The 21,734-nt window shown below is 49.7% G+C and overlaps 1 protein-coding gene across 5 annotated transcripts; it reads right to left on the bottom strand.

The window, feature by feature from the left end:
* Window positions 1-790: 790 nt before the first annotated feature.
* On the bottom strand, window positions 791-13,957 carry SEC14L4 (SEC14 like lipid binding 4). Of its 5 annotated transcripts, none has more exons than XM_014559341.2 (12): window positions 13,709-13,954; window positions 12,219-12,294; window positions 7,951-7,994; window positions 7,576-7,635; window positions 7,259-7,447; window positions 5,808-5,903; window positions 5,405-5,504; window positions 4,465-4,548; window positions 4,034-4,140; window positions 3,818-3,957; window positions 3,557-3,726; window positions 791-2,521 (listed from the first exon to the last, which is right to left on the bottom strand). In XM_014559341.2, the coding sequence occupies exons 1-12, from the start codon at window positions 13,760-13,762 to the stop codon at window positions 2,382-2,384; spliced, it is 1,260 nt and encodes a 419-aa protein (XP_014414827.1). In that variant the 5' UTR covers window positions 13,763-13,954; the 3' UTR covers window positions 791-2,381. The 5 variants fall into 5 exon arrangements, with proteins under 5 accessions (XP_014414827.1, XP_006184850.1, XP_014414828.1 ...); XM_006184788.3 differs by having other exon boundaries at window positions 5,444-5,504; window positions 13,709-13,949; XM_014559342.2 differs by lacking the exon at window positions 7,951-7,994 and having other exon boundaries at window positions 13,709-13,955.
* Window positions 13,958-21,734: the final 7,777 nt, after the last annotated feature.

Raw genomic sequence — 21,734 nt, 5'->3', positions numbered from 1 at the left:
CCTTTGGCCAAGGATCTCCCCATTGCTGAGCCTTGGTTTCTTGGCCTGTAAAATGGGGCTATAATTCCTGTCTGCTTCTGGGTTGCATGTAAAGGGACCGTGCAGACTGTGGAGTGCCATGCTGTGGAACTCTGGCAAAGCCGTGGCTGTCCCACAGTGGTGTCCCCTCTAGTATGGGCTCTCGGAAGAAGAGTTGGATTGGGGTGGAGATTCGCACCTAACCCTGTGTCACAGCCATATTTGTGTAAATTCTCTTTGATCAGAGCCTCAGGAAACCCATGTGCAAGGGACAGAGGGATCTCTGCTACCTACAAGGAAATGTGAGGCAATCCTGATGGTGGGAAGTTAGCTCTGGCTGGTTAGAAAGGCGAGGGTCAGGGTTCAAGTCCATGAACCCCTTGTTTTTAGGTGGGGGGTGTGGAGGTGGAAGTAAGGCATTGTGAGCCCCCTTCATGACAACAGTCATGCCCAGCGAAACCTGGCATAGGGTCCTCCCAGCCCCAGTCAGCCATGCCCTCCGTAGCCTGCCACAGGCATTGGGAAGATGACCCTGAGAAGCCAGGGGGTCAGGGGGCTCCAATAGCCTTGTATCCGGGAGGCTGCACCAGGGGAGGCTGGTTGCACAGTGCAACCTGGGTTGTGGGAGATCCTGTCACATCTGGGATGCAGGAGCAACCCTTGGACACAGGGATGTCCTGTGATTTTTGCCTGACAGCCCAGGCCATCTCCTTGGTCTTGTCACAGCAGTTTTTTTGTGCCCAACTATTCAAACACTCTGTTGGACCAGGAGTGCCTCATGGCACTAGCTTTTGGCAATGTTTCATTTAGTTTGCTTTTTGTAGCAGCAGGGCCCCTGTGTGGACTCTGGGCTGCACCATAAATGATGCAGCTGCCATGGATGGAGTGCTGGGGCCCCAGGACCTCACCTGGCTCACCTGAAGACCCCACCTTCCCAAGTCTCATCATGTTTTCGCCTTAATAGGAAATCAAGAAACTTCCTATTAGGTGGAGAAAATGAAAGCACAGAATTTGAGAGTGGGAAAGGGGCCAGAGCTGGGCTTCTTGCTGGCAAAGCACCCGGACGGTGGTGTTCGTGGAGGCTTCCAGTCCATGGGAAGGGCCTGGGTGACCCGGATGCTAATGTTGTGCAACGAGGACCCCTTCCACAGGGAGGTCTGACCACTCACTCCTGGGGATGTCACCTGGGTGGACAGCACTCCACCCTGTGGACAGCAAGACAAACCCTAAGGAGAGCAGGCGCAAGGATCCAGAGCTGAGGGCCAAGCCACTCAGGGGGCAAAGCAGCACAGCCTGGGCTCCCAGCCCTGTCGATGGCTTCACTGCCACCTGGAGTCAACTGCAGAGTCACAGTCAGGTTGATGGCCTCCTCAGTTCAGTCCTCAGGCATGGGCTGCCCTGCTGGGTGCAGTCCGTCCAGCAGCTCTGACAGTGGTGCTAACTGTGGGCTGTGGGCACCAGGAGAGCCAGCCTTTGAGAAGTGGAAGCCTTCACCGGCCAGCTGCTGAGTTGCATTTGGGGTGGGGGAGGCAGGGGGTTGGCAGCCAACCTCCAGCTGTCCCCTTAGTGAGGCACAAAGATGGAGGAAGAGCGTGATGCTTCTCCAAGAAGCAAGTCAGAGTCTAGGGTGAATGCCCGGGGATGGCAGCTCCACTCTGCACCCTCAGCACAGTCCTTCCACCTCCCTTCAGCTCTGCTTCGGTCCTGGCCCCTACTCAGAGCCGGAAGGAATCCAAGTGAAATGTTGGCTGGATCACAGCAGGTGGGGAGGGAGTTGGGGACACTGGGAAGGCTGAGCGTGGCTCTTCCTCCTGATGGCCGTCCCTGCCGGGTCTTGCTCTCCATTTCCGATTTTCCCTCCAAAGGAAGAACAACCCTGGAGGGTTGATCGGAACCTAGACCCTCAGCCCCATCTCCATCCCTCCACCCAGCAGCTTCCAGCTGGCCCTGCACATCCCTGCTCTTCAGGCCTGAGGCTGTGCTCCCTGCAGGACCTGGGGCTCATGCATACACCCCCAAACTGGGATGCCAGGTGTGGGTGAGTCCTGGAATGGGTGGACCTTGTCAGAAAGGACGCAAGGGTGGCCTCTGCAGGAGGGATCCTTCCTCAGTGGACACTGGTTCATCCTCATTCTCTGCGAACAAGGGATGAGATGCCTGTCTGAATCCTCATGGTGGCCTATGTACTGGGGTCCCCTTCCTGCTTGGCCACCAATCCAGGTGAGCCCACAAGGAGATGAGATGGTGATGCGAGGTGGGTAGCTCTCTGAGGTCACCGCTAGCACCATCCTGCCTTGGAGGGCAGGGGATGGGGCAGGGGAGCTATGGGGCTGGAGAGCACAGGCACAGGGTGGCCAGGGTCCTCACTGTAGTGGGGACCGTCTCTTTGCCTCGAGACCCTGAATCTTCTCCTCGGAGGCCTTGTCAGGAAGCAGCACCTCCACAGTGTAGCTGACCTTCTTGGCGTGCATCAGGCTGTAGGTGTTGTCAAAGCGCAGGACGTCTGCAAGGACAGAGAAGTAAGTGGGCCCTGCACATCCGCACGCCCAGCGCCCTTGGGAATGGGGTGCCCAGAACTGCGGGTGGGGCTGGAGAGTCAGCACTGCCCAGCCCCCTGCCCACGGCTCACGACTGTCTCCTTGGATGATGCTTGTGATAAACAAAGGACTAATAACCACCAACATGGATCAGCTGCTTCTATGGGCACTTACATCAGCACCCACAGCTCCCTGAAACCTCAAAGCAGCTGCCCGGAAGGTATTCTCATCCCCATTTTATGGATGAGGAAACAGGCCTAGAGAGGTTGAAATGATCTGACAGCGAAAGGGAGGAGAGGGGCTGGGATGCTCTGGCCCAGAGGGGAGCCCTGCTTTCCCCAGAGGAGAGTGCTGAGCTCCATCAGCCACCTTCTCATCATGCCTTTTGTACATGTCCTTCCACACCAAGGTCCAGCATGAACTCTGGGACATGACAAGTCATCCAGGTTTCTCTGTCTCCACCCTTCTAATTCTTCCTTTTCCACGAGGTGAACTAGGTGTGTGTGCACTCCACCATTAGCCAGACTCAGTCTCCTTCCCCAGAGTAAATCAACCTTGGGTTTCCCTTCTCCTCGCTGGATCTGGCCTGGGATGGAGGACAAACACCTGGAAGAGTCAACTCTTCAGGTTTCCCGGAGTGGGGCAGTCCACGCACGTGGGCAGGCTGGGACCCCTGATGCTACGCCCATGGCTGTTTTCCAGCTGTCTCTTAGCCTGTTAAGTTGGGTGCAAGGGCCTCCCAGGAGCTGAGTCCACAGGCGCAGGCTGTGAACCCTGCTCTCCACAATGTGGCTCTGTCCTTGTCCCAATACCTGGGGGCCACTCATCAGAACCAACACCCAAAGCCAACGCCCCTGGGATCTAGGATCTTGCAGAGACCCCTACACCCTCCCTGAGAGCTGGAAATAGGGGCAAACAGAGAGGCCAGACTGACAAGAGACAGCCAATCATTTCTCTGTCATGAGGAGGAAAACGACTCCAGTGAACACTATAGCTCTTACAGACGCCGGCCTGGAGGCAGGTGAGGCTCCCGTCCTCGGGCACCTGCTGGGCGTTGTAGCGCTGGCTGGGCAGCACCTCCGTCATCTCCCCTGCCCGCTGCCGCGCCCCCATCTTGGTCTTCAGGAAAATCCCGAAGCCGATGTCCGCCCCATCTGATGCAAACTGCCACCTGCAGGGGACAGGGTCCCACTGACGACCACCTGCCTGGGCTCCGGACCCCTCCCAACTGTGCCCAGCTGTGGAGTGGCTGCCGTCCCTACCGGAGCACACAGCCCGGGAACAGGATCTCGTTCTCCACCTGCAGCGAGGAGCCGCGGCCCACGGTCACCGTGTGCTCGTACTGCAGCCTCAGCTGGTTGTGCCGGTAGTAGCTCCTGGGCACCTCGCCCCCATAGTTGATCTGCGGGTGAGGCTGGGTGAGCGGGCACCAGACTACGGCCATCTCCCCTCTCTCCCCATCTTCTGGGCAGCCGCACCTTGGTCAGGCACTTGGGGTTGCCATCTGGGTCAGTCATGGTCCCCCCAAACTCCACGGGCAGCTGGTCAGGGCTGATAAACTTAGGTAGTTCTTGCTTCCAGTCACCTGTGGGGGCAAAAGTGGGCTCCACAGAGGGGTGGGGAGGCGCGATGGAGGTCAGTGAGGCCAAGCTCAGGGAGGGGATCTGATGTGTCCTTGGCTTGCTCCTCTGGGCACCCACTCCTGAGAACACCCAGGAGATTTATGTGGCCACCCAGGTGGTGGTCTAGGGCCTGAAGCCTCAAATGACTGTGCAAAGGCCGAGAGGGGTCAGGCCAAGGTCAGTGCCTGGGTAAAGAGGACGAGCCAGGGAGAAATGGGGCCTTTAGCACTGACCTCTGCTTCCAGGCAGATTCAGAGATGGGCACATCCTGGAGGACAAGCACTTACCTCCTAGAATCACTATCTTCCTTCGAGTGTCCTCACTCATGAATGACTTGACCAAGTTGAAGGCCACAGGGAACAGCTTGGGGGCTGAAACACATGAAACTCCCTTGAGAAGGTGGACCAGAGGGGACTTGGACGTATAGGGTCACAGCCAAGGGCATGGGGTGGACAGAGGTTGGACAGACCTAGATTCTGCCATTTCCTACTGTGAGACCTTCAGCTAGTCCCTCACCCTCTCTCAGTCTTAGGGCTTTTAACTATAAAATAGGAGGTTAAATTAAACACTCTCAATAAATGGTTGCCTTCCTGTCCCATTGTAAGGCATCAGCAATGTTGATTCCCCAGTGGTGCCTCCTTTCCACGCTCAAGGTTTGCCCAGGTTGCCTTGGTATCCTCTTGGGTGCAAGTAGGTGGAGCATCTGTGTCCCACCTGAATCACTCAAGCTTCCTGGTTGCTTTCTGTGGGCCAGGCTCTTGCTACATTTTCCCCACAGACTGTCTCATTTACCCTCACAGCTATCTTATAGGGAAGCTGCCACTGCATTCCCATTTTACAGAATAGGAAAACTGAGTCTCAGTGAGGTTCAATGGATTTGCTCAGTGGATTTGATTAGAAGTCAGATCATCTGACCCCAGAGCACATGCAGTGACCCCCTCACTATACAGCTGTCGCAGGGACCATTCCTGCTCCAAGTATGGCCCATGGACTATCTGCTATCAGTCCACACCCAGATAGGTAAAGAAAATAACACTAAACATTTAGAAACATGATGTATTCGACATTGCTGCAATGTATCAGAGCATGATTTTGTATATTCCAGAAGTATCAGTCTGTGAGGGACTGAACTAAACAAACAAACAAAAACCTATTCTTCACAAAGGATGGTTTGAGAATACCCAATTTTGGTGGCTTACCCACTGGCTCCCTCCCCCGATTCCTTACCCTTCCCTCCCCAGACGGTCATCCTCATCGTGGGCTCACCTCGAACAACAATTAAATTCTTCAGCGTCTCAGGATAATTTGCTTCCAGCATGGCAAAAAACTGTGAGGTCAAGACAAGTCTGGTCAAGGCCATCTTCCAACACCCCGACCCCTGGATTTCTGTGGCCTCTGATGCCGCTGAGACAAGAGTCCCCCACCCTCCACCATCCCATCCCATCTTCCCCACGAGCATATGCTTCATCCTCAGTGATGTTCTTGCTTCTCCTTCTCCTAGGAAGGTGGACCCCAGGCGAGCTTCACTGGTTGCTCTGGGGGGCCCCTAGGAGGTGACCCGTCCTCCATGGACCAGAAGCTGGTATGGTCAGCGGCTCCCTATTGACCTCGAGCCAGCTGCCTACCTTACCTGCTGGTAGACCTCCACAGCTGGCTTCCACAGGTGTTTCAGGCTCAGCCCCTCCAAGTCAAACACCATCAGCACCATCTCAATCTTCCTGCCCAGCTGCACAGGACAGAACAGGTATATGGGTCAGACAGGAGATCCTGGCCACAGAGACGCAGGCATCCCTCCCTCCTACCTTCCTGCCACCTCCACCCCCAGCTGCCCTTTCCAAACAGACAGCCCATCTGAGGGGGTGCCACACATAAGCCCTGGCACGGTGGCCCTTATCACGCTGTTTGCTCAGCACTGTTGCCTGGAATCAGTTAACTGTGGAATTAAAGACATCATTTGTAGTTCGTTGGGCATCTTTATGTACAATAGTTTACTGTGTCAGACAGTGTTGCAGTCCCACGGCTGTGTCCAAGCCAGAGCTGTGCCGTGGGCAGGCTGTGTGGCCTCAGGTGGGTTTTTAACCCCTCTGAGCCTTACTTTCTTCCTCTGTAAAATAGGGGATAATTCCAGGCAATGATAGAATTGCTATGAGGATTCAATGAGCCCAGTGTCTGGTACATGGCCAGTGCCTGGTAAATCTTAGCAGTTATTATTATCAGTGTCGTCATCACCATAACTATCGGCTCTAACTGGGAACATCTATGAAGTAGAAGGCACTGTTTTGACCCTATAAAATCAGCCCTCTTGCTTGAGAGACAAACACGTATTCAAACCAGGCACTCAATAAAGTGCTACGTAACTCTCTTACACCTGCCACAAATCTCTGTGGAGGGCCTGTTTTGAGTCCAGCTCTGGGCCAGACACTGGGGACGCAGGCCCTGTGGAGTCAGCTGTTAGCCAGACTCTCCCACAGTGACACCTTAGGCTCATTTAGACACTTAGAGTCACAAAACCAACCAGGTCACACTTGGCATTAGAGTCACTCTGAAGGGTACAGGCCCAGAGACACAGAGACAGGGGCTGGGAGATCTGCAAAGGTGGGTGTGGTCCTTCTTGGCTTAGAAGCCCCTGGCCCCACAGGGCTCGAATTTTTTTTTTGTAGCGATGCCATAGTGGCTCCTAAGGACCCACAAGGGATGAGCCCATTTTTAAGGGTCACTGCTCTCAGAGATGCCCAAAGCAATGGCTCCCCCATCAGGTGTTTATACTTCTGCAATTTACAATCAAGGGACATCTTTTCCATAAGCAAATCTGGCCATCCACTGTTCCCAGGGATCCATTCACCACACCCAAGTCAGCATCTCACCAGGGTCAGAGGGGAAAGGGCTTTGGCATCCCTTGGCGCACGCCAGCAGGGAGTGTCATGAATGTGTCAGACGCTCATGGATGGGTGACTGCAGGAGAAGCCACATCCTACCAGAGCCCGGAGTGCTGAAGGCTGGGGAGAAGTGGGGGTGGGTGCCTCCCTCCCTGGTCGTGACCCTTTAGAGAGACTGGGTTACCATGCATCCCCTGCCCTGTACCTTCTGACTCTGCAGGTCACACTGCTGCAAAAGCATCTCACAGACCCTGATGCGCTTCCGGATCAGCTCCTGCTTGGTGGCTGAAAGGAGGAGGCCCTTGGGGTCGAGGGTCCCGATGATGTCAAACCACACGGGGCAGCCTTCGTAGTCATAGCCGCACAGGCCACCTGAGTCATACAGCTGGATCACCTGGACACGGGGGCAGGTCCTGGCTCAAAGCAGCCCACCAGGCCATGTCCCTGCTCCATCAGGTGGCTGGACATGGTGGGTGAGTTGGGGGGGCTCCAGTGGCCTGGGGGACGCTGCATGGGGCTCACCTCCGAGGGCTGCCACGAGAGGATGTTGTCCAGGTCCTGCTGCTTGCGAAACTCCATGTGCTGCAGAGACATGGCAGGACCTGAGGACTGCCTGCCCCAAAGGCCCTGTGGGCACTTGGGGACCATAGGCCAGGCCCCTCTGCCCACCGCCACCAAGATCCTGCCAGAGCATCCCCAGGTTCCACCGACACAGAACAGGGGATGCGGACACCAGGGGCAGGACTGTGGGGCACCCGGGACTGCCACAGAAAGAGATCCAAGGAGAAAGGAAGAAGAAACACGAAAACAGGTCAGCGCAAGAGTGTCCAGCCTTTGTCACTAATCCCTGGGGGCACACGTGTCGGAGGCAGGATACTGGTGAGCGCAAGGTCTCACCTTCCGGACCATGTCCTCTGATTTCTGTAGGTCAAAGTTCCGAGCTGCAAGAAGAAGCCAAGGTAAAAGGAGGCTTGAGGCAGGATTCAGGATGTGCCATTCTCATGAGGAAGTTGGGGGGGAACCTAGACTCTTCCTCACACCCTAAGAATACATCAAAGATCTGGTAATTTTTCTTAAAAAGCAAGGATCTTTAATCCTCTAGAAGATTTTGAAAAGCTCTTGATTTCAGTTTCCGGGACTTTTAAAATTGTTCAATGAAGACGCTGATCTAGCCTGTAATATTTAAGACCTCCTCCCCGCCACCCAGGGAGCAGAGATGCCCATGGTGTTAGGAGTGGTGAAGAGCATGGGCTTTGGAGTCAAATAAACTTGGACTTGAGCTCTAGTTTTGCCCTTTTACTTGCTGTGCAACCTTGAGCAAGTCACTTACCTTCTCTGAGCCTTAGTTTATCTTTTAGATGGGAATAATATTTTTTAAGAGTTATTCAAAAGATGACGTGAGATAAAGTATATAAATTGTTTGGCACATTACCTGGCTCACAGTAAGTTCTCAAGAAACAACAGCCATTGTGATGATTTATTTTGAAGAAATAAATACACTTTAGTTGAAAACGTGATACTCTATTTTAGAAATGCCATCACCGTTATTCCCTGAGATCACTGGTTCACTGAGAAATTCAGCCAGTGATGGGCCTTTGATAATATCCAGGGTTAGAGATTTTCAGATGGAAGGGGCCTGAGATTTTTGTCCAGCTTTCCTCTGCCCCAATCATAAACCACCTCCAGAAAAAAAAACCACCCAGATCACCAGCTCTGCCTTGATTATCTCCCGTGACAAAGGTACTTTGGTAGGCAGCTTATTCCATTCCTCAGCAGCTTTGACTAAGCAGAAATCTGCCCCACAGTGATTCCAGCTGCATTGGCAGAGGTCAAACAAATATATGTAACCACTTGTCAACATGGCCACTCTGCAAATATTTAGAGACAAGCCATCACCTGCCCAGTCTTTTCTCTGGGGTATATATTTACTAAAACCATCTTCTGTATGAGTGCTGTCCAATAGACTTTTCTGTGTCGATGGAAATATCCTATATCTGAGTTGCTCAAGTGTATATAACTGTTGGGCTCTTGAAACAGGGCTAGGGTGACTGAGGACCTGAAGCTTTAAATTAATTTAATTCTAATTTTAATAGTTACATTTGGCTAGTGGCTAATGCAGTTCTAAATACTTCAGAGATGTTAAGATTTTTTGCTGTACAGATCTTGTCTGTTTTAACTTAATTACTGGATACTTTATGGGTTTTGTTACTATTTTGAGTGGCATTTGATTTTTTCATTATATTTTATAGTTGGATACAGTTGCATGGAGAAATGCTATTAATTTTTGTGTCTGCCACATATTGCTGAATTTTTTCTTTAGTTCTAGAGTTTTTCTATTTCTAATTTTTCTGCGAATATGTTAACTCTTCCCTTCTGGTCTTTTACCACTGAATACTTTTTTCTTCCCTTATAACATTGGCGAAGGTCTCCAGTTCTATGCTGAAACAATAACGTTGATTGATGTCATCCTTTCCTTGACCTAGATCTTTAAAACATGCATCTACAATTTCTCCTTAACATAACATTTATTGTAAGATTTTTGCTACGTGACCCCAACCGCGCCAAGGACATTCTCTTCTATTCCTAGTTTGGTAAGACTTTCATCTTGTTTTGTCCTATAAATAAAATTTGAACCTTTTCAAATGCTCCTTCTGCATTGAGATGGTCACATAATTTCTCATTTTAGACTCTACTAATGTGTTTGATAACACTGGTAGGTTTCCTGATGTTGAACTTTTATTTCATACCCAAGATTAAACTCTCCTTGATACTACTGTATAATTTTAATACCCTCTTGGATTATGTTATGCAATATTTTATTTGGAGCTATTTGCACCTATATTAATAAGCGAAACTAAGCTAGAATTTTCTTTTCTTGTATTGTCCTGGTCTAGCTTTGGAATCAAACGTACCCAGGCTTCATAAGGTAAATTTCACGCTCTCATATATCTTAAAATAACTTGCTTTGTTTTGTTTTGTTTTGTTTTGTTTGTTTAAGAGGTCTGTTAGACCTCCTAGTGGAGGTGCTGAATAGGCAGTAGTGGGACATCGAGAGCCGTGAGCACATGGCACAGGGGGAGCCCGGACATAGAATACAAAGCTTGGAATATGTAATATGGGAAAATAACTCAATTTGGATAAGTCGGAATTAGCTGGTTTTAAAACTCTGGAGGAATTCATCTGCAAAGCCATTGGAGTCGGTGTAGAGGTGAGCAGATGTTTTCATTATCATTTAAATGTCTTTAATGTTTATTGACCTATTGAGGCTTGCTTTTTCTTCTTGCTGGAATGTATCCATTTTACTTAGATTTTCAAATTTGTTAGTGCATAGTTGTACCTGATATTCTTTTATTGGCTTTTGAAAAATCTCTATGGTGTCTATAGGAGATTTTCCTACTGAGAACTGGGATGTGGTTTCTTGTCCTATAGACAGTGGCTTGGACACTGCTGATGGGTCCTCAAAGCTTTTTCAGTAGCCCCTACTATGTGGCAGGCTGGCAACCTGGGCAGGCTCAGTCCCTGCCCTCGTGAAGCTGGCATCCAAGCAGGAGAGATGGACACAGACGTGGGGTGGAGATAAAGGAAAACAAAGGAAATCGACTTCAGAGGGAAGGTCAGGAAAGGCCCCTCTGCATCTGGCCTGAGTGGGGAGCCTCCCCTTTACCTGTGTCTTGCGTTTGTGCGGCAGGGATTGGCTGCACGGCTGAAGTTGAAGTGGACTGGACCATGTCAGCAGGTCCGTGACAGCGTGAAGTGGGAGGCATCATGATACCTGGCACCTTCTCCCAGTCTTGGGTCCCTTCCCTTTCCCGTGACCCAGCAGCCTACAGTGTCTGTGATTTCACTCCTTTCTCAAAGACCCACCAGGCACCTGAAAAGCTGGTTTTTAAACCCAAAAAGACTCCAAAGGAGGAGAGAGGTCTGATGCCATATCAAGGGGCTTTAAGAAATCTGCTCTCCCAACTCCTTCTGTAGCCCAGGTCGGGGAAAATGACATGAAAATGACTTCTTAAAAATGGACTAGAAACTGCCACAGCCAAGAGAGCCTAAGGAGCCATGACAACTAAATGGAAACGTGGTCTCTACATGGAAAAACTAAGGAAATCTAAATAAAACATGGATTTCAGTTACTAATCACAGAACAATAACGGTTCATTAATTGTAACAAAAGTACCATAAGAAAGCAAAATATTAATGTGCAGTGTTTATGGGAAATCTCTGTACTATCTTCACAATAATTTCCTATAAAACTTTTTAGAACGGTTCTAAAAAATAATGTTTGTAAAAAACAATAATTTAAAAAAAAAAAACAACTAAACAGAACAGAACAGAAAGAGGGCTTCCTCCATGCAGGCGCTGTGCACACCCATGACCTCATCTCTGACAGCATCTTTAAGGTAGGGAGCAGCATTACACCCATTACACGAAAGAGGGAAGTGAGGCTGAGAGACAATGAACAACTTGCATGGCACCCTCCTAGCAATCACTGTTTTGTCTGCTTCCCAGGCTGGCATTATCACCACACCATGAATGCACTTTCCAGCCTGGCTTCTGAATTCCTTCCTGGCTCGAGTTCAAAATACATTCCATGGGGTGTGCTGAGTTGAAATGAGTTTTTCCCTAAGCCCTGGGGTAGTTTCCGTTATTCTACATTGCTGCGGCGATTCCTAGAAGAAATTCTTTCTCTGCTTTTAATTACATTCACTTCATGAAGCATTTGCTGGGCACCTGCTTGGTGCCAGGTTCCCTAAGGGGATGACACAGCCCTGTCTTCAAGGAACTGGAAACAGACCCAAAGGCAAATCCTGAAGACCATGTTCAAGGATACCTACTCAAGCCTGACCAGGCCTGTCAGCCTGAGAACTTCCCGGTGTTAACTCTAACCCCACTTGACCCTGGGCCCACCGTCTCATTTAACTCACAACCACCCTTGGGGAGGCGGCCTCATGTCCACTTTATGGATGAAGAAACTGATGCCCATGGTTTTCTTGTGCCATGCTGATTCGGAGGGAAGCTCAGATTCCAGCCCAAAGGGGGCTGATTCCAGAGCCTGTGTTCTTAACCACTCTGCAGCACTGTCCCCCAAAGTCTCCCATCCCCTTTCCTGAAACCCTCCCTCCCTCCCTCCCACCGTCTCTGCCTCCACCAATCCCAGCTGGCCTCACCTCGGAGCCAGCGCAGGAGGAAGTAGTCATCAGCTTTGGGCAGGGTGGGCAGCAGGTCCTGAAGTTTGTCCCGGAACTGAGGGGGGAATATAACAGTCAGAGGGGCTCCCATGACCCCTAGATACCCAGCCTTGTCCCAGACCCTTTCCACCCTCAGTCTACCAGTCAGTCCTCCCCACATACCCTGCAGGATAGGGGCTGCAGACTTAGCAGCAAATGCCTGGACCATTTTGCCAACTGGGAATGGGGCAGCCCTCAGCCCCTACCATAGCAGGAAGAGTTCGGTCCTTCTCAAACTCTGGGGGTTCTCTGCCCCCCAAGACCCTCATTCCATAGGTCTGAGGTAGGACCATGCCATTCTGATTTTTACAAAGATCCCTGGTGAATCTGATGCAGGCCAACAAGCCATATGGAGAAGGCAGCAGCTGGAATGTGGCCACAGGTGGTGACAATCAGGCTTAGGACAGGGCTAGAAGGAAATGCTCTTAGGCATGGTTTCTAGACCGCCGGGATCAAGGGTAATTGCTCCCCATTTCTTCCAACTTTTCTTTTTCCTTAATTTTTGAAATAACAAGCATTCATTTCTTCTAAATAATGGAAAGGAATGGGAACAAACTCTTTTACATTGTTGAAAGCTCTTTGGTCCATGAGCATCTCCACCATAATTCATCCCAAAGGCCAGGTGTCCAGTTCCACCACGAGCCTAGTGTCTGGGGCCATCTCCAGTGGAGGGGGTTCACCAGGGGACAACCCCTGCTCTTCCACCTGAGGACCTCTCCTTCATCTGAGGATGCTCTGTTCCTGGAACCGTCTCCTTTACCTTGGGATTCACCCAGGGAACTTATCGTTCACCTGGGGTCCCTACACCTTCACCTGGGGTCCCTACTCCTCCCAAAGTAGGAGCCTCAAAAGAAGTCATTCTCCATGAGTCTGAAACTGCCCTTTTGCTCATGGTGCCTGCCAGGGCTGTGACACTTCTCCCACCCTCACTTCACACCAACCCTGAAGCCAGTTTCCAGTCCCTGGCCACCTGAAAACCGAATTAATGCTGGGTCATCTAAGACCTTCCCCATGGTCATGACATTTTCAGGTGAGGCAGGGCTGTCTTGAAATCAACAACCCTACCTCTGTTTTCCTTTAATGAAAACATTAACCACAGGGAGAAGGCTGGGCCCCTGGTGAGTCAGAAAGCCGCAAGGAGAAACCAAACAAACAAATGATGCAATCTGGGCAGGAGACCTGGGAATCTGCTCAGGGCTGCCCAAAGCCGATGACAGTACCACCCTCCCCATAACCAGTGATCATAGGCCCAGGCTGGCTGGCCAGGAGCCGGCAGAGGTGGAAAGCTGGACTTGGCCCCAGAGTCGCCGAGTATTGGGTACATGTCTGCCTCAGCACGTGCCGGTGGGAGCCAGCGGGCTGGACAGAAGCGCTCTCCAGGGTCCCCCCCTCCCATCTATCCCAAGCCTCCCGGCCTCCAAGCTCCTCACCGTGGCCAGCGCCTCCTGCTGCTGGAGGCTCAGGTCCCCAACTCGGCCGCTCATGGTGCCCGAGCGCTCAGGAGCCACAGGACGCGAGTGTCCAGAACGAGTCAGTCCTCCCGCCGCCTGGCCTCGCCGCCCGCCGCAGCTGCCTGGTTTTGCCCAGCGGGTCGGATGTTTGTCCCGCCCCCACGACTGGAGAGCGCCAGTCCTGCCCCGCCCCGTCCCGCCCGCTTCTCGCTTTCTCTCGGGGGCTTTTCCCACAGTGGTCAAGACTCACCCTGCCCGGCGCAGGGAGGTGACCTGCCCCCAGAGGGATCCCAGAGCACAGATTCCAGTCGAGGGCAGCAGGTAATCCCTCCTCCCCGCCCCCTCACCTCTGGCCTCATCCCAGGGACTCCTACAGGTTCCGCCAGGCAGGCAAGGGGGGTGGGTGGCATAAAGGACACGTGGGCAAGATTCAGGGAATACACCCGAGATCCCTTCCGAGCAAGCTTTTAATAAACCTGGCTCAACCCTCTAGGTGGTCTCCAAGCCTTTCTGCCCAAGGGGCCCCCAACCTCCCTCCTCTGACCTTGAACGCAGACTGGATCCTGTGAGTGCTCAGTAACCAATAAGAGAGCCCTTATGTGCAAAATGGTTCCAGTCTACGAGATGGTCCGGTGGATTAGATACAAAGAGGTGCCATGAGTTCACCTGGAACCGCACACCTGGCACCACACACCTGGCAAGTTTCATAATTATTACTATTGAGGCTGTCACCAGAGCTGTGAGCTGCAAGGGCAGAAATCCAAGGATGGCCCCAGTGGTGAGCTCCTGGGCAGGACCCGCAGCCCAAAGGCTGGGACGTAGGAGGTGGCGTGGACAGATGGAATCCCTGGCCGGGTGCTGGAGGGGTTGGAGAGGCCAAAGGTAATGGGTGTCCAGGATGGCATCCCAGAGCCAGGCAGAGGTCCCTGGGGAAGGTGAGAAAACCCAAGCTGGCTGAGCAGGAATTTTCGAGAAAGAGGAGCAGGTGGGAGGTGAAGGTGAAGAGGGCAGAACTTTACCTTCTACTCTCCCTTGGGATCAAACAAAATTCTACACCTCTGCTGACCACTCTGGTGGCCATGAGCCACCTATGGCTGAGCACTGGGAACTTGTCACTAGTATGAATGGAGAGGAAATATAAGTGTACAGTACACAGCAAATTTTGAAGACAGTACCAAAAAAAGTTTCATTAATTTTTTATATTGATTACTTGTTGAAAGAATATTTTTGGATATATTGGGTTAACAAGATATGTTGTTAAAATTAATTTCAACTGTTTGTTTTACTTTTTGATAATTTTTTAAATTAATAAATTTTATTTTTAGGGTAGTTTTAGATTCACAGCAAAATTGAGCGGAAGTTATAGAGAGCTCTCATATTATCTCCTGTCCCCATAGATGCAGCCTACAGACATCCCCCACCGAAGTGGTACATTTGTTACAATCAGTAAACCCGCATTAACATGTTGTTGTCACCCAAAGTCCATAGTTTACATTAGGTTTACTCTTGGTGTTGTACAGGCTATGAGCCTGAACAAATATATAATGACATAAATTCACCACTGAATATTTTCACTAAACTAAAGATCTTCTGTGCTCCACCTATTTTTTTGTTCACTTTAAAAAAAATATGGCTACCAGGAAATTTAAAATTACATGTGTGTCTCACATTTGTGGCTTGCATTGTATTTCATTTGAATGGTACTGTCCTAGAAGGATTTTAAATCTTAAGGGGAAAGAAAGAAAGAAATTACAAAAGGCTAAAAGAAAGTAAAAGTGATGCTACCACATCTCTGGGAGGGCATAGTCTGCACTTAAAAGCAGTGACAGAAATCATGAAGGGCAATCAGTTGATTTGATTATACATAAATACAAAAATCTGTTTAACAAGAAACAGAATTAAGCAGTTAGTCAGTATTGGCTGATGTGAATTTGGGGAAAAAGACAATGTACAAAAATTGATATCCTTCAAGAAGGCACGCAAACTGATAAGAAAAATAGTAAGACACAAAGAAATGGGCAAAGGAGTCAAAGCACCAATTATCAGAAGAGAAAACACACAGGGACAGTAGCAGGTGGATAAATGCTCAACCTCAGGGTTATCAAAGGAATATGTGTACAAGCAACAAGACACTTTTTCAACAAAACAAAACACACACACACACAGACACAAAACCTTTTTTTAAAAAATGAGAATAAAGTTAGTTAGAAGTCGATGAAATGGAGACATTCATACATTGTTGGCAGGACTGCAGACTGATTCAGCTTTTTTGGAAAACTACTTGGCACTACACATTAGGATTCTTCGATAGCTTACCACTTTGCCCAATAACAGTTCTAACTAACAGAAGATATTTTCAGCTTAAAGTTGTTTGCGGTTAATAAGAAAACTGGAAATAATTTTTCAGGAAACCACGGTGCTTAATGTGGTAGATGAGGAGTTTACGATGACATGGGGAAAAAAATGCCATGAAACGAGTTAGAGGAGACAGGACTGTATTACATATGCCAAGTGCTTCCAGAATGTAAACCCAAATCCACTCAATAAAAGAAAGGCCAGACAGCAATAGAAATTTGTCCCCAACTTTTCTCAGTCCCTGAGGAATGGAAAAACTCTTATTTTTTAAATGCCACAAGTAACAATTCACATTTCAAGAAAAGTCTTTATTTAACCAGCACTTACCAGTGTTTTCTACAGGGCCAGGCCCTGCTCTAAGGGCTTCGTAAATATTAGCTCAGTGCTGTCAGTGGGTAGGTAATGGGAGCCACATGGGTCACTTTAACTTCTCTGGCAGCCACATGAAATTTTTTAATTTTAATAATATATTTTATTTAACATAATAGACCCAAAACATCATTTCAACATATGATCAGTATTGTTATATTAGTGGCTTGAGAGACCCCCCCAAACTGAAAAGCCCACCAAAATTTGTGGGCAAGCCCTGCCTTAAACGTGTAGGTCCTTGCCTGCCAACTGAGACAGAATTCTCAATAATGGGAAAGAGGCAAAGTGGAAAAAAAAGAAAGAAAGAAAGAAAGAAAGCTGCTTTATTGCTCAGAGAGAGAAAAAAGAAAACACTCTCGTGGGGAGCCATCAGCCAGGTAGCCGGTTAGACAGCTCCAGCCCCTGATCCAGCCTCAGGGTCTTCCACTGGAAGGCTCTACCATCGTGATCTTCACTCGGGTGGTGCCAAGCATCTTCTACACTTGTTTCTTTCCTCCCGTGGAGCTCAGCCTTTAAACAAAAACTTCACCGGGGAAGAGAATAAAGCAAGAGATACTGGGGTACATCCTTGGAATTAATGCAGCAGTTCTGGAACTTAAATCATCCTGCTGTATGACTGTGTCCTTGGAATTAAGGGGTCAGCTGCGGTGCTGCAGAAAAAATATGTTACAGCTCAGTTGTGACAGCAACCTGCATCCAGGCAAAAGACCAAACAGCACTAGGACAATTGGAGAACTCAGCTTTATTACGCCAACAGGCTCAAAACAGTTCCAAAACAGTTAACACTCTAAGCTCTGGCCCCTGTCTGTAGGTTTACACCGGCTTTTATAGGCTACCAGTTTACACTTTGCAACATCATATGCAAATGAGGTATAACGAAAGTTGACTAATTAGGAACAAGTTTTGTAGAAATGGACCAATCAGGGGGAAGAGAAATAACCAATCAGGAGTGAGGGAAATAACCAACCAGGAGTGAGCTCCATGCAAATGAAGTACTACAAATGGACCAATCAGAAGTTAGGGAAATGAACCAATCAGGAGTGAGCTCAGGGAACCAATAGAATTTTAGGGGTAAGTAAGCCGTTTCAGAGGCAAAAAGTGAGATAGAGCCTCTGGGCCAGGGAACCAGATGGTGCTGGCAGGAGAGTAGTGGCCTTGCCTGGGGGTCCTGTAGGTCTTTTTATGGGGCTTCCCGCCTCAGCGGGATAAGAGAAACAGCCTGGTCGTTTTGCTTTGTTCTGTTTTGTGCTTTTTTTTTTTTTTAAACAGCCTGGCACTTTCTTTCCCTTGTTAATCAGCCAGGGTCAGTAAGCCTGTCTAATTACCTCTCTTAATTACTAATTGAGATAAATTAATGATCTCATCTGTAAGTAATAGTGAGCTATCTTGCATTTTTTTGGTACCAAGTTTTTGAAATCCAGTGTACACTTAAGTGTAGCACATTTTAACTCCAACCAGCCACATTTCAGATGCTTGATCAGCCACATGTGCTGTTATGGGTTGAACTGTGTCCTCCCAAAATTCATATGTTGATGTCTTAATCACCTATGAATGTGGTCTTACGTGGAAACTGGGTCATTGCAGATGTAATTAGTTAAGATGAGATTTGTATGGAGTAGGGTGCGCCCCTATTCCAATATGACCAGTGTCCCTAATAAAAGGGGAAATTTGGATCCAGACCGGCACAGGGGAGAACGCATGTGAAGATGAAGGCAGAGATCAGGGTGATGCTTCTATAAGACACAGAACGCCAAACATGGCCAGTCAACCGTCAGAAGCTAGGGGAGAAGCATGGACCAGATTCTTCCTCATGGTCCTCGGAAGGAACAAACCCAGCCAACACCTTCATCTTGGACTTCTAGCCTCCAGCTATGTGAGAGAATACATCTTGCTGTTTAAGCCACTCAGTGTGGGAACTTTGTTAAAGCAACCCTAGCAAATTAATACAAGTGATCAGCGGTTGCCATTTTGGACAGTCCAGTGTTAGCTCATTTAATCCTCTGGACACGTTCTGAGGTCAGCTCTATTATTATCCTCACTTATGGACAAAATCTAAAGCCAAGGAGGCTCTCAAGTTCTCACAGCCAGTGAGCAGCAAAGCCAGGATTGGAACCCAGGCAGCTGGTGCTGGGCTGGTTGCTAACCCTTCTGCCTGCCGAGCTCCATGGTTCCAGGTCACTCTTTAAGTTTCTGTCTTTCCTGCACAGGGCAGATGTCCTCCGCTGACCCTGTACCACACCACCGCCTCCTCAAACTTCAGCTGATGCTGGGCATGGAGGACTTTTGCTCTACCCATCTGGGCACCAGACAGATGACTCCCTCTTCCGTGATGGGCCCAACTCCTCCCACTTTACAAAACATGACTCATTCCCTAGGTCCCTCCGACCTGTGGGCTGAGAATGATGGTGCTGTCATGGTATGTAACCCTAATCCCACACCTCCCCACCCACTCACGGCAGTGCCTCTCTGTCTCACCTTCCAGGTGCTCCTCAAACTCCTGGCATCTCTCAGTGGCTGCAGGTGTCCTGCTTGTAGTCTGAATTCACACTTGTAACCTGTCAACTGAAGGAAATCCCATAATCTGAACAGCACCTCCATTGTTGGGGTGGGATCAGGCTTTGCAGGAGCCCCTGCCCACTCTGCCCTCACATCTTGGCTCAGTCAGCCCCATCCCACAGATGGCCGAGCAGATGCCAATGGATGTCTCTCCAAAAACATAGGACTTGCCTTGGGTTGCCCTAGGTGCAGGGGTTGGGAGAGAGAATCTGCCAGACACACATGCCCACGGCAGGGTGGCTGCATGCTTGGGCCTGCCTGGGAAATGGAGATTAGGTTCTAGGGCAGCCAGGGGAGGGCTTTCTTAGCTCCCCTACCAACTCAGGGCGACTGCAGGGAAAGGCAGGGCCTTGTGTGACCACATCACCCCATCCTCTGCTCCCCAGGAAAGGAGATGGCCACAAGGGCCTGCACGAGAGAGCAGTGAGCAAGGGGAGCCTGACCACCTACCCAAAGATCTGGGACCAGGGAAAGAGGTGGGTTAGGGGTCTGGGGTCATGTTTGGATTCCTATCTTTCTTCCTTTACAAAAGCCAGGAGGTTCTTGGCCTTCCCAAACCACAGATGACCAAGAGGGGAGTGTATGGAGCTATCTCTCTCCCCTTGCTGCTCTCTCCTACCACAGGGCCTTTGCACATGCCACCCCCAACTTGAACACTCTTCTCTTCCTTCCTCTTCCTGTACTGCCTAGTTAGTGCCTTCTCACATCCTCTGATCCCCCAGTTAAATGCTCAAACAGACCCCTACTCCTCTTTTGCAGAGTATTGTTCTCATTAGACATGGCTTTTTTATTTTAATCCTTTTTTAAAATTTCTTTGGGGGGGTAGGTAATTAAGTTTATTTATTTATTTTCAGTGGAGGTACTGGGGATTGAACCCAGGACCTCATGCATACTAAGTACACACTCTACCACTGAGCTATCCCCTCCCTTAGACATGGCTTGTTTTGACTGCCTTAACTGCCTTAACTGCCAGCCCCAGGAAGTCCTGGGCCATATTTGCTGCTCACCATTGTACCCATGTGCCCATTTCACATGTGCCAGACTGAGCTTCAGAGGCTGGTGAGAGCCAGAGCCAGAGTTTGAACTCTTATTTTTCTGCACTCAATGCCTGTATTCTTAACCACCACCTGTCCTAGAAGATGTTCTGGGTGAGGTGATGGCCCAAAGAAGCTCACAGAGGTGAGAGGGAAGAGAGATACTTCAAGACTAGGTCAGGTCATGAAGAAACTTCAGACCTTTCTGGGGGCTTGGAGCTATGCCCTATCAGGGTGGGGAGCCTTTGAAGCTTTTAGAGGAAGAGACCAAGGTGATTACCTCTGCCAGGAAGATAACCTTGGCCAGGTGTGGAGAGTGACCTGGAGACAGCAGATATTCAGAGCTGGGAAACCAGTCAGGATGCTGTTGCATAAATTCATGATGGAGGTGGGAGGGCAGCATGGAGGAGCAAAGTGAGCAGGGGCAGGTCAGAGCCTCACCTCCATCCCAACCAGAGCTGTGTCGCAGACTTGCTTGGAGATTACTGAGGATCTGGATGTTGCTCGGTGCCTGGCCCATGGGAGTCATGTTCTACCTGTAAATTACACATTCATTACACCTGATGGTTTTGAGCACTTCAAATCCCATGACTAGAAAATGCAGAAATCCAGGGAATCCAAAAACTTACTACAATTTTACTTAAGCTTGTTCCTAAACATCCCATCTGAAATTAATTTGTTTATTGATCATTTTGATACTTGTTTTCATACCTTCCTATGATGAAGCCACAGGGTGACAGTCGTATACTTTGACATCCTTGAATTTCAGTATCAGTTTTTTACTATTTTGTTGGAATTTTAATCTGAATAGACCAAAATGAAAAAGGCAACTTTTTATTAGGTATTTTTTGGTGTTACAGCCTGAGTTATTGACCAGTTAACTCTGGATTGGGCCGCATGGATGTGGGAAGGAGGGGCTTCTCAGGTGATTAAAGCCTGAGCTGACGGTTCTCAGGCTGAATTTACTGTTTATATTTAAACATCCTTTGTTACCTCGATCAGACATCGGAAGTTCATGCCTTTTATGCAGGACTTGTTTGTTTACAACTTAAAATGACCTTTCCTTCTTCTTAAATCTCTTTTTGTGCTTTCCTGTTTTTAGGAATCCTTGGTCTGATTTGTTTCTTTAATATCCTGCCTCCTTGGTGGGGCTTTTTGTCCAGATCCTGTTGCTTCCAGAACTTCACAGGCTGCAGAGATACAGGAGGAGCTGGAGACCCCTCCGGCCCAAGCCTCTGCAGGAACCCGGGACACCAGGCCAGGCCCCTCTGCCTGCAACCACTGGGGGCCTCCCAGAGTATCCCTGGGCTCCACCAGAGCTGTGGATGGGGACAGGAGAGAGATGGAAGGAAATATGGGTCCAACATGGATGAGGCAGGAGAGACTCAGAGAGGAAAGGGTAAGGCCCGCACTCTGCAGCCGCCTCTCCCTGAATCCTTCCACCTGCTCCCCATGCTCCATTCCCCACAAGCCTCCCTCGAAGCTCTGCAAAGCGGGAGTCAGATTTCACTCCCCAACTTCCAGTCCCCCTTACTCAAAAAGCCAGACTGTCCAGGTGGCCTGCAGGGCCTGGGGGTGGGCCTGGGCCACTCATTCAGCATCATCTCTCCACACCCACCATGGCCTCCAGTGATCCTCATCCCACGGTATTTGCACCCTCATTTAGTCCCCCTCCCACGCCGAGCAGGGCT

Source organism: Camelus ferus, chromosome 32 (genome assembly GCF_009834535.1).
Source record: "Camelus ferus isolate YT-003-E chromosome 32, BCGSAC_Cfer_1.0, whole genome shotgun sequence".
Classification (NCBI taxonomy): Eukaryota; Metazoa; Chordata; class Mammalia; order Artiodactyla; family Camelidae; genus Camelus; species Camelus ferus.
The sequence above is the reverse complement of the archived record's forward strand: the minus strand, read 5'-3'. Positions and strand labels throughout refer to the sequence as shown.

Excerpts from the sequence above, each read along its gene's own strand:
- SEC14L4 (XM_014559341.2), bottom strand. The coding sequence starts at position 13,762 with ATGAGCGGCCGAGTTGGGGACCTGAGCCTCCAGCAGCAGGAGGCGCTG. Across the intron at positions 7,636-7,950 it reads CAGAGGACATGGTCCGGAAG|CACATGGAGTTTCGCAAGCA; the intron begins GTGAGACCTTGC and ends ATGTCTCTGCAG. Across the intron at positions 4,549-5,404 it reads GACCGTCTGGGGAGGGAAGG|CCCCCAAGCTGTTCCCTGTG; the intron begins GTAAGGAATCGG and ends CATGTGTTTCAG.